Source organism: Tachyglossus aculeatus, chromosome 10, assembly GCF_015852505.1.
Source record: "Tachyglossus aculeatus isolate mTacAcu1 chromosome 10, mTacAcu1.pri, whole genome shotgun sequence".
NCBI lineage: Eukaryota > Metazoa > Chordata > Mammalia > Monotremata > Tachyglossidae > Tachyglossus > Tachyglossus aculeatus.
The window spans coordinates 28314282-28327199 of record NC_052075.1 but is presented as its reverse complement, the minus strand read 5'-3'; the positions used below and the strand labels follow the sequence as shown (position 1 = coordinate 28327199).

The 12918-nt window shown below is 44.0% G+C and overlaps 1 protein-coding gene across 1 annotated transcript in view; it reads left to right on the top strand.

Moving 5' to 3' along the window:
- Positions 1–12918, top strand: part of LOC119932843 (TBC1 domain family member 12-like) — a 106415-nt gene that overhangs the window by 20482 nt on the left and 73015 nt on the right. Inside the window, exon 3 of the mRNA XM_038751962.1 lies at positions 5096–5219. Within this exon, the coding sequence (XP_038607890.1) occupies positions 5096–5219 (124 nt within the window). The remainder of the gene's footprint in view (positions 1–5095; positions 5220–12918) is intronic.

Sequence of the window (12918 nt, the reverse complement as noted above, 5' to 3'; positions counted from 1 at the left end):
CAGGGAACATATTTACCAACTCTTTTGTAGCGTACCGTCCCAAGTGTTTAGCACAGTGCTTTGTACCCAGTAAGCACTCAGTAAGCACTGATTGGGAGACAGGAGGCAGGGAGTTCGGCCAGGAGGCAGATGTAGTTATTAAGGTGGGTTGAGGTAAGTATTTGGATCAGCATAGTAGAAGATTAGACGGCGAAGAAAAGGTGGATTTTAGTGATGTGAACATAGAGCTGACAGGATCTGGTGACATTGAATATGTGGCTTGAATGAGAGAGATGAGTTGAAGGCAGTACCAAGGTTGAGAAGCAACATTGTCTAATGGATAGAGCATTGGCCTGGAAATCATAAGGACCTGGGTTCTAAATTCTACCTCTGCCACTTGTTTGCTGGGTGACCTTGAGCAAGTTACTTCTCTGGGCCTCAGTTACCTCATCTGTATAATGGGGATCAATACTGTGAACCCCATGTGGGACCTGAGCTGTGTCCAACCTGATCAGCTTGTAGTACTCAAGAGCTCAGTACAGTGCTCGGCACATAGTAAGTGCTTAATAAATACCATTTTATTTTTAAAAGATTACGGGACTGTGAGGGAGGATAGTGGTATTTTTTGCAGTGATGGGAAAGACAGAGCTAGAGCAGGGTGTGGGTGGGAAGACAAGGTGTTCTGTTTTAGATGTGTAGTTTGAGATGCTGGCTGGTAGAGATGTCCTGTAGACAGGAGGAAAGGGGAAGATAGAGGTCAGGGATGGAAATAGAGATTTGGAATCATCCTCATAGAGATGATAGTTGAAGCCATGGGAGCAAATGAATCCTCCAAAGGAACGAGTGGTAGATGGAGAATAGGAGGCAGAGTGTAGGAGGCAAAGAGGAGCCTGCAAAAGAGACCAAGAATGAATGGTCAGAGAGAGATAGGAGGAGAACCAAGAGAGGACAGTGAGAGTGAAGATAACTCAAACTTTCCTCTCTTGGTTCTCCTCCTATCTCTCTCTAACTTCATTCTCAGTTTCACGGATAAAGTTTCAAGGAGAAGGGGGAGGTTGACAGTGTCGAAGGCATCTGAGGGGTCTAGGAGGATTGGGATGGAGTAGAAGCCGTCAGATTTGTTGAGAAAAAGGTTTGGTTACTTTAGAGAGTGTTGCTTCTGTGGAGTGCAGGGAGTGGAAGCTAGATTGGAGGAGAGGAAGTGGAAACAGCAGATGTAGATTACTCTCTCAAAGGCATTTACAGAGGAATGGTAGGAGGTAGATGGGAGATATCTGGAGGGAGCTGTGGGGTCACGGGAGGGTTTTTTTTAAGCTTGGGGATTCATCAGCATGTGTGAAAGGAGTGGGGAAGAAGCCGTATGAAAATGAATTGCCGAAGATGGCAGTTGAGGGAAGAAGAGAGAGGCAAGCATTTTAATAAGGTGTGAAGGGATGGGTCAGAAGCGCAAGAGGAGAGGGTAGATTTGGAGAGGATGCGACAGATCTCTTTGAGATACTGCTGGAAGTATTGGGATAGTAGGAGGAGAAGGAGAAGCAGACTGAAGGGGAGCAGTGGACATTTTAGGGAAGTCACTCCTGATGGTTTCAATTGTGTTAATAAAGAGTGTGGCCAGATCTTTAGGGGAAAGAGATGGTGAAGGGACAGGAGGCCTGAGGAGGGAGTTAAACGACTGGAACAGCCAACTGGGAGCAGTTTGTATGGGAATGAATTAGAAGTATTGTTGCCGGGCAGAACTGAATCAGCTAAAAATGAATTTTAAGTAGACAAGGTCAGACATATCTGGATTCCTGCCAAGAGTATTCTGCGACTCAAACACAGGATCAGAGGAAGCATACTGTGGAAATGGTCCGGGGTTGCTGGTTAGGAGTATAAGATTGGCCGAGGGACAGGGGAGCAAGGGAGCTGACTTCAGTAGAGAGGGTGGTATTGAGGGAGTCGATTTGTACTTCATGAGAAGGTAGTTTGGTTACGGAGACCAAATTGGTCACTATGGCTTTTAGAATACAGGAGGGGGGCAAAAAGATTAGAGGTCTCTGTGAGGAAAGAGAACAGATTTGTGGAGGGAGTATGGGAAAGAGAGCAGGTGTGTGAGGAGCCTTTTGAAAGTTGGTGATGGTAGAGATGTACAGTGATTAGAAATTGAGATATAATGTGCATCCAAATTGGTAAGTGTGCAAGGTTGGGTGGAACAGGAGGTCCTTGGAGTTGAGCTTTTAGTCCCCAAGGATCCTATTTGGAAGTCGGAGGACCTTTGTTCTTATTCCAGCACTGCCACTTGTCAGTTGTGTGACTTGGGGCAAGTCACTTCACTTCTCTGTGCCTCCGTTGCCTCATCTGTAAAATGAAGCTTAATACTGGGAGCCCCATGTGGGGCATATACTGTGTCCAATTTGATTATCTTGTATCTACCTCAGTGCTTAGTACAGTGCCCGGCACATAGTGCTTAACAAATGTCATTAAAAAAAAAAAAAGCCCAAAAAACGGGGGAGGCAGTGGCTATTGTGACTGTTTGACCATGGAAATTTTCAAGAAAGCAGATAATGATAATAATAATGATAATGGCATTTATTAAGTACATACTATGTGCATTCATAAATATGATTGCAGAGCCTAGTTCAAAGAGTACAGGTCTGGGAGCCAGAGGACATGGGTTCTAATCCTGCCTCTGCTACATGGCTGGTGTGACCTTGGGCAAATCACTTAACTTCTCAGTGCTGCGGTTACCTCATCTGTAAAATGGGTATTTAATACCTGTTTTTCTTCCTACTTAGATTGTGAACCCTTCTGGGATATGGACGGTGTGAACCTGATTATCTTGTATCTTCTCCAGCTGAACACAGTGCTGAACAGTGCTGAACACATATGAAAAGCTTGACAAATAACACAATCTTCGTTGTTGTTGTTATTATTATCATCATTATTATTGAGAATGAGCATAAGGGGCTAAGGAAATCCTTCCTTAGGTGCTAAGGAACCTTAGACTCTTCAGCTCTTCTGTTCTAGTCACAGTGTTTTGCAATTCAGTGTGTTTGTTGTCCTCTTCTTTTCCTAGGATTTCTGATGTGTTTTTTTTTTCATTCTCTCTTTTTGTGTCCATTGCCAGTTCTTTCCCCATATTCTTATATTATAAGCCCCTTGTTGGCCAAAGACTGTTTAGTTTTAATACTCCAAGGTGTATTTTTTCTTTAGTCCAGTGCTCTGCATGTTGAACTTCTGAATGAATGAATCTCACAGTGTAAAAAGCTTTCATTCATTCATTCATTCAATCGTATTTATTGAGCGCTTACTGTGTGCAGAGCACTGTACTAAGCGCTTGGGAAGTACAAGTTGGCAACATATAGAGACAGTCCCTACCCAACAGTGGGCTCACAGTCTAGAAGGGGGAGACAGAGAACAAACCATATTAACAAAATAAAATAAATAGAATAAACATGTACAAATAAAATAGAGTAATAGATACGTACAAACATATATACATATATACAGGTGCTGTGGGGAGGGGAAGGAGGTGAGGTGGGGGGGATGGGGAGGGGGAGAGGAAGGAGGGAGCTCAGTCTGGGAAGGCCTCCTGGAAGAGGTGAGCTCTCAGTAGGGCTTTGAAGGGAGGAAGAGAGCTAGCTTGGCGGATGTGCGAGCGAGAAGCAGCTTGGCGTAGTGGAAAGAGCACGGACTTGGGGATCAGAGATTGTGGGTTCTAATCCCAGTTCTGCACTTGTCAGCCGTGTGACTTTGGGCAAATCGCTTAACTTCTCTGTGCCTCAGTTCCCTCATCTTTAAAACAGGGATTAAGACTGAGAGCCCCATGTGGGACAACCTGATTACCTCGTATCTACCCCAGCGCTTAGAACAGTGCTTGGCACACAGTAAGCGCTTAACAGATACCATCATTGTTATTATTAAAAAGATTGGGAGAAGAGCACAGGCGTTCAGGGTGAGGTCAGTAAAATGACTTGTAACACGGGAAACTGACCAATCGATCTGTAGTGCTTATTGAGCACATACTGTGCATCAAGCTCTGTGATGACGATCGTGGGTCTCAGTCGTGAACAACAGTCGAGACTTGATTCAGTCTCAAAAGACTTTGAATCTGAAAGCCTTCAAGGAGGATTTGATTTAGTGTGCTAACTTTTTGCCCAGTGCCACTCACTCTCTCATCACTCTCATTATTATTATTTCTTCAGCTGGGAAATGGGATTGAATACCTGTTTTCCCGCCTGCTTAGGCTGTGAACCCCGTGTGGGATTTGATCGCCTTGTATCTCCCCCAGCGCTTAGAACAGTGCTTTGCACATAGTAAGCGCTTAATAAATGCCATTATTATTATTATTATTATTATTATTTCTTCAGCTGGGAAATGCGATTGAATACCTGTTCTCCCTCCTGCTTAGGCTGTGAACCCCGTGTGGGATTTGATCGCCTTGTATCTGCCCCAGCGCTTAGAACAGTGCTTTGCACATAGTAAGCGCTTAATAAATGTCATTATTATTATTATTATTATTATTATTATTATACTATTCCTGTCAGGGCAGTAGGTGGGCAGGTATGCAGCACACTGTGAAGTGCATGTAAGACTTTTCCATAACTAGCCCGTTTACAGTACCTGATGCTATGTTGTAGCACCAAAGATCGGCAGATGATAGCCGTAGCTGTTGCTATATTTTATGTCCTCACTGTTTGCAGTCCTCTAATAATCTGGCCAGTGCAGAGTATAGAGAAGATATCATTTCTTGACTTTTGCGTTCACTTATGTAAACCACTGGAAGGGACTTGAGATCATTTGATCCAGTCACCTGCCACTGGACAAGTGAATGATAAGAGCATCCAGGAAAAATGACAATTATAACATGCCTAGAAATGTTTCTCATATTGAAAGATTAAAATCTATCAGCCAGAAGGAAAGGTATTTCACATTACAAGCATTCATTTCTTTTGTGTTATTGCTATACTCTAATGCATTGACAAAAAGGACCCTCTTTAAACAGTAGCCAAGCGCACAAATATTAAAATTCAGTACTAAAATTTCATATTTCTGTATCCAAGATGTGTTCATTTGTCTCATCCAGTTTAACTTCTTAAAACAATTTAAATAATGAAAGCTTTTTTTTTCCTCCCAGAAAGTTTTTCTCCAAAAGGACAAAGGACTTCAAACCTGCTATTCACAGTGCTCCTGGATGGAAGTTGTTTGGTAAAATTCCACCTAGAGAGAATCTCCAGAAAGATTCCAAAATTATTCAGATGGTAAGTAGAAATACAGTCGCAGACTTGATGTATTTATCCAAGGATAACATTCCCGGAGGGAATCTCCAGAAAGATTCCAAAATTATTCAGAAGGTAAGTAGAAATACAGTCACAGACTTGATCTATTTATCCAAGGATAACATTCCCAGAGGGTGAGCAGTGCTACTTCTTTTACTTGTAAAATGAACTTTCAGAAACATTTCAAAATGTAAATTTTCTTAGAAGGCAGTGGGCCAGTCATGTTTGCAGTATCTGGTGCATATTTTTGCAAGTAGGCTATTGATTCCCTTCAACTCTTTTTCCTCTATAATTTCTTGGGCATCATACAATGTTTAATTGCTTTTACTAGGTTACCATTGAAACTCTACATGATCCGGATTGTTGTGGGGGCCAACAGGTCAAGCAAAATTTGGGGACCTTACCCAAACCCTTGTGTTTTTTAGAGATTTGCAGACATGGACCATTAAAGGGTGTGTAGTAGTACGGGGTGTCCACTTCTAGAGGAAGGGACAGTAGCATTAACCAGCCCAAGAAAGGGAAATGCTTCAGTTTCATGGTGAGTGGGACTGAAATCTTGAACAAAACATGCAGTTAATCTTTTCTTCCCTCGCTGGCCCCTACCCGACTCATTCGGAAGTGGTTTGGCAACAGGAGAAAGAGGAGGGAATGATTCACAGGTTGTTGGAGCCTTTCCAACTGGGTTGGCCCCAGGGGTGACTCTGCCGGATCCAGTTTGCCCAGACCTGGATTATTGATTATTGTTTCTGATCATCAGCTTGCTCTTGGTAAAGCACCAAAGATCATATTCATCATCAATTAGATTAATTAATCCCCGTTAGACTGTAAATCCATTGTGCACAGGGAACGTGTACAAATTCTGCTGTATTGTATTCTCTCAAGTGCTTAGAACAGTGCTCTCCACACAGTAAATGCACAATAAATACTATTAATTGATTGGTTAGGACAACTGTAGCATTTAATAATAATAATAATTTTGGTATTTGTTAAGCGCTTACTATGTGCAAAGCACTGTTCTAAGCTCTGGGGAGGATACAAGGTAATCAGGTTGTCCCATGTGGGGCTCACAGTCTTAATCCCCATTTTACAGATAAGGTAACTGAGTCCCAGAGAAGTTAAGTGACTTGCCCCAAGTCACACAGCTGAGAAGCGGCAGAGCCGGGACTTGAACCCATGACCTCTGACTCCCAAGCCCGTGCTCTTTCCACTAAGCCATGCTGCTTCTCTGAAGCAGCATTTATTTGGCTAAAGCATAGTAAAAGTATGAAATAGGTAAGAGAGTGAGAGTAAATGATAAGTTTTAAAAAGTAATGAAGCAACAAATACATGAATACTTAAGAAATGCTAGTGTCCAGTGGATTGCATAATCAAGAGGTGGGTAGATATATGGGAGAGTGACTTTTTAGGAAAGTTTTGAAAAAATGGAGCTGAATGGGGAGACTTGGCAATTTTTTTCTGGGTGACCAAAATACCGGCCACTATATTCAAAGCATAGACAATATTGGATAGGCAAGTGAATCAGCAAATATGAAACCTGTACTTCATCCCTTCAAACTATTATGAGTGGTTTGTTCAGATTAAAGCATATAAATTATTTAAGATATAATGCTGCCCTACTTGCATCCAAACATTTTTGTGGTCATTTGGGATGTCACTGAGGCCATGTTATCTCCGGAATTTTAGTCCCCCTTGACCTGGGTGCTTGGCTAAGAAGTGGCCCACCCACTTGTTTTCTCTCCAGTCTGTTGAAGCTTTTAAACATTTCTGTTTAAACAAATGACTCTGCCTTCTAGGGCTAGAAAGTCAATGGAGCACTGTGTGTAGGAACTTCTTTCGTATTTAGCGTGTCCTCAAAATAGTATTGTAAAACTAATGCAGTGAGCAGAGGAACTGTGAAAATTGTAATCTACCCAAGGCAACCAAGATGTTTATCTAAGAATATTAAAGATCAGAATTTTTGTAAATAGATTGTATTATTTAATGTCTTCAAATGATCCTAAATCATCATACGCTTTTCCTGAAACTGGAAAAATATATCCACATTTACTAATGGAATTGCCCCCCTTTGCATCATTTTTGTAACTTTAGAGCAGAGGTAGGACAACTACTTGGGTCACAAATGAATTAAGAGGAGGGAAGGGAATAAGGAGGAAAAAAAAGAGAGGAGAAAGGTAAGAGGGTACTTATTGGCATCTTCTACTTCTGTTGCACACAACAGACATTATTGACTCACCCCCTGCTGTTACTACTTTTTTATTCTTCTGCTCTTCCTCCCCTATCCTGTGTCTGTCTTTGTGAGTTAATAACTCCCTGCTTTATCCTCTTCATATCCTTCTGCTCCTCCTTCTCCCCTGTTATGGTGGCTATCACTGCTTACAATTAAGTGGTACAACAATGAACCTTTTATTTCCTAATAAAACAATTGGGTTGGAACAGTTGTGAAGGTAAATTTCAGGGGAATCGTTAAGAGAAGTTATCAATTTCAGAAGTTCCAGACTTCTAACTGTTGGATAGAAAAGCTAACAGGAAAAGACTTACACTCCCCAGGGCCTTCTCCACTTGATGGTATCATAAGATGACATTATACTGGACTACAAATTAGGGTCTAGGTCTGAGACTAGAGACAGGGTTAAAAAAACAAGGAAAAGAATGTATCAGTCAAACAGTAGTCTTCCCTCAGCAGGGATAAAGCATGTGGAACTTATCCCCAGAGGTTGGGCTGGCCAGAACAAAACTCAGTTAAGTAGTAAGTGGGATTTGTTAAGTGCTTACTTGTGCAGAGTATGGTACCGAGCAGCTCTTGGGAGAATACAGTTGTGTTAGTAGACGTGGCCCTTGCCCTCAGGGGGCATACAGACAGACAATAAAATAAGTAACAGATGGGGAAGAAATGCAATAGATTCCATATATTCATTCATTCATTCAGTCGTGTTTATTTAGCGCTTACTGTGTGGAGAGCACTGTACTAAGCACTTGGGAAGTACAGGTTGGCAACATATAGAGACGGTCTGTACCCAACAGCGGCTCACAGTCTAGAAGGGGGAGACAGACAACAGAAAAAAACGTAGACAGGTGTCAAACTCGGCAGAACAAGTAGAATTAAAGCTATATGCACATCATTAACGAAAAATAGTAAATGTAATAATAGTAATAATGATAGCATTTATTAAGCGCTTACTGTGTGCAAAGCACTGTTCTAAGCACTGGGGAGGTTACAAGGTGATCAGGTTGTCCCACAGGGGGCTCACAGTCTTAATCCCCAGTTTACAGATGAGGTAACTGAGGCACAGAGAAGTCAAGTGACTTTCCCCAAAGTCACATAGCTGGCAATTGGCAGAGCCGGGATGTAAACACATGACCTCTGACTCCAAAGCCCGTGCTCTTTCCACTGAGCCACGCTGCTTCTCTATGTACAAGTAAAATAAATAGAGTAATAAATCTGTACAAATATATATACAGGTGCTGTGAGGAGGGGAAGGAGGTAGGGCGGCGGGGGATGGGGAGGAGGAGAGGAAAAAGGGCTCAGTCTGGGAAGGCCTCCTGGAGGAGGTGAGCTCTCAATAGGGCTTTGAAGGGAGGAAGAGAGCTAGCTTGGCGGATGTGTGGAGGAAGGGCACTCCAGGCCAGGAGAAGGACGTGGGCCGGGGGTCGACGGCGGGACAGGCAAGAACGAGGTACAGTGAGGAGGTTAGCGGCAGAGGAGCGGAAGGTGCGGGCTGGGCTGTAGAAGGAGAGAAGGGAGGTGAGGTAGGAGGGGGCGAGGTGATGGACAGCCTTGAAGCCCAGGGTGAGGAATTTCTGCCTGATGCACAGATTGATTGGTAGCCACTGGAGATTTTTGAGGAGGGGAGTCACGTGCCCAGAGCGTTTCTGTACAAAGATAACCCGGGCAGCAGAGTGAAGTATAGACTGAAGTGGGGAGAGGCAGGAGGATGGGAGATCAGAGAGGAGGCTGATGCAGTAATCCCGTCGGGATAAGATGAGAGATTGAGCCAGCAAGGTAGTGGTTTGGATGGAGAGGAAAGGGAGGATCTTGGGTTAGGCAATAAGGAGGGAAATAGAGTGGGCATATACGACATTATTCAGGGAAAGTTTCCTGGGGGAGTTGGGATTTTAGTAGGGCTTTGAAGATGGGGAGAGCAGTAAATGGCCTGATGTGTGGGGGAAGGGAGTTGCAGGCAGGAGGGAAATCATGAGCAAGATACCTACGAGGGGAGAGAGATGAAAACAACCTTCAGTGAGTGCATTGGGAATAGAGGAGCCAAGTGTGTGGGTTAGGTTATAGTAGGATAAGTAGGAGAGAGGTGGTTGAGCTGACAGGAGTTTCTGCCTGACACAGAGAGGAATGGGCAACCGTTAGACATTTTTGAGAAGTGAGGAGATGTGCACTGAATGAATGCTTTAGAAAATGGATTTGGGCGGTGTTGCTGACAAACCCCACCCTTCACCAGCATTCAAGGGTTCCTATAAGAAAATCCCTCTCCAAAAAAGAGAAAGAACCTGCTTGTCGCCTTGGTATAATTACCCGTCCAAGAATGAGGTGATGTCATAGGATCCATAACAGTACTGTTTACCGGCTTGCCTTTACCCCAGGAGAAGGGGGTACTTCACAGTGTCAGTGCCTGGTGAGATGTCAAGGAGGATTCAAATGGAGAATATTTGGCAAGGAGAAGGTCAAAGTGGAATGGAGGGGTGGAAGCCAGCCTGAAGGGGGTCAAGGAGAAGAGTTGGAGGGGCAGAAGTGAAGACAGCAATAGTGGAAGGGAAACGGGTGATAGCTGGAAGGCGCTAAGGGGTAGGGAGTGTCCCTTAAGGGTAGGAATTACGTGGGGGGATTGGTAAGAAAAAGGGAGCCATCGGACAGTGGCAGATGGGATGGCAGTTGGGGAAGGGAGAAAGGTGGGCACAAGTGTTTCAGTGAGGTTTGAAGGAATGGGACTGGAGGCTCAGGTGGAGGAGGTAGAATCGAAAGGACCTCCCATCTCTTGAGGCAGCTGGGAAGGAGGAGAGGGTGAACGAAGAGTAGGAGGGGGTTGCAGAGATGAGGGAAACATTTTGGGGAGTTCATGCTCGGTTTAAATTTCATCAGTGAAGTAGAGGGCAAGTTATCAAGGGTAAGAGTAGAGGGAGACGGGGCAATGGGAGTGTGAGGGAATTAAAAGTCAAAAATAGTTGCAAGGAGTTGCAGTGTTACTGGGCAGAGGATAGGGCAGGGTTATTCATTCATTCAGTTGTATTTATTGAGCGCTTACTGTGTGCAGAGCACTGTATTGAGCGCTTGGGAAGTACAAGTCGGCAACAAATAGTGACGGTCCCTACCCAACAACAGGTTCACAGTCTAGAACGGGGAGACAGACAACAAAACAAAACATGTAGACAAGTGTCAAAATCATCAGAACAAATAGAATTACAGCTACATGTGCATCATTAACAAAATAAATAGAATAGTAAATACGTACAAGTAAAATAAATAGAGTAATAAATCTGTAGAAATATATACAAGTGCTGTGGGGTGGGGCAGGAGGTAGGGCGGAGGGGATGGGGAGGAGGAGAGGAAAAAGGGGGCTCAGTCTGGGAAGGCCTCCTGGAGGAGGTGAGCTCTCAGTAGGGCTTTGAAGGGAGGAAGAGAGGTAGCAGGGGATGGTTAATTTGAGATGGATGAGGTCAGCCTGATGTCTTGATTTCCTCCAACAGCGCTCCACCTCACGAGTACGTGAGCAGAGACTGTGGAGGACATCCAAGGTTAGAGGTTGGGAGATATGAGGCTGACAGAGGGACATGAGGGCAAAAGAGTTGAATTCTGTGAAGAGGGCAGAGTTGAAGGCATGGACTTACATATCAGGAGAGAGGAGGGTGTATAGGGATTACAAAAGGAGCACGATGGTCTGGAATAAATGGATGGGGTGAAGAGATCAGAAGTTTCTGTCAGGAAGGAGATTTTGTGAGGAGGTGTTATGTGTAAGAGAATGCAGGTGAGGTGGGTGTGATTGCAGCGGGATTTTGGAGTTATGAGGTTAGAGATTTTACAACAATAATAATAATAATAATAATTATGGTATTTGTTAAGTGCTCACTATGTGCTAAGCACTGTTCTAAGCGCTGAGGTAGATACAAGGTATTCAGATTGCCCCACATGGGGCTCCACAGTCTTATTCCCCACTTTACAGATGAGGTAACTGGGGCACAGAGAAGTTAAGTGACTTGCCCAAAGTCACACATCTGACAAGTGGCGTAGCCAGGATTAGAACCCCTGACCTCTGACTCCCAAGCCCGTGCTCTTTCCAGTAGGCCACACTGCTTCTCTACATTGATTTAGAAATGATGAGGTCATTTGTGGGTCCGAATTGATGAATGCATGAGCTGGGCAAAGTTGAAAGATCAGAGGAAGCAGGTGGCTGGGAGGTTGTCAGGAACATCCACATTTGATTTTGAAATTTCAAAATCAATCAGTTGTATTTATTGAGCGCTTATTGTGTGCAGAACATTCATCATTCAGTCATACTTATTGAGCACTTACTGTGTGAAAAACACCATACTAAGCACTTGGGAGAGTACAGTGTAAGAATAAACAGACATATTCCATGCCCCAAACAAGCTTACAGTGTAGAGGACTGTGCTTGGGAGAGTACAGCACAACCCAACACGAACAGACATACTCCCTGCCCATAAAGATCAGTGTAGGGATGGAGGAGGAGTGAAGGAAGGTGAGAGGCAGCAAAATGGTTCAGAAAATTGGAAGTGGAATCAGGGGGTAAAGGGAGGAAACCGCAACTTGCAATTGAAGTGACTGACACGCACCTCAAAGATAAAGAGAGAGACGGAGGCGGGAGGGAGCTGGGGGATGGTATGAAAGCAGCGTTGTGGGGAGCAAGAAGCAGGCGAATTAATCCTCGTTTCCCAGTGAAGCGTGGGGAGTGGGAGAATATGAGGCCCCTTAAGAGGGACAGTATCTATTGGGTTGAGACAAGTTTCTGTTTTGGTTTTTTTTTTTTTTTAATGTAATTTTAGATTGTATTACATGCCAAGTACTCTACCAGATGCTGGGGTTGATACAAGATAAACAGATTAAGAAGCTGCCTGGCTTAGTTGATGAGAAGCAGTGTGGCTCAGTGGAAAGAGCATGGGCTTGGGAGTCAGAGGTCATGGGTTCTAATCCCTGCCCCGCCACTTATCAGCTGTATGACTTTGGGCAAGTCACTTAACTTCTCTGGGCCTCAGTTCCCTCATCTGGAAATAGTGATTAAGACTGTGAGCCCCATGTGGGACAACCTGATCACCTTGTATCTCCCCCCCCCCCCCCCCCCCCCCCCGCCCCCACCCCAGTACTTAGAACAGTGCTTGGCACATAATGAGCGCTTAACAAATGTCATCATCATTATTATTATAAAGAACAGGCCTGGGAGTCAAAAGCTCATGAATTCTAATTCTGGCTCCACCACTTATCTCTGTGTGACCTTGGCCAAGTCACTTCAGTTCTCTGTGCTTTAGTTACCTCTTCTGTAAAATGGGGATTGACTGTGAGCTCCATATGAGACAGGGACTGTGTCCAACCCAATTTATTTGTGTCCATTCCTCCCCCTGCCCCCAGTCCCTCTGTGCTTAGTATAATGCCTGGCACATAGGAAGTGCTTAACAAATACCACAATTATTATTATTATTACACTGGACACAATCTTTGTTC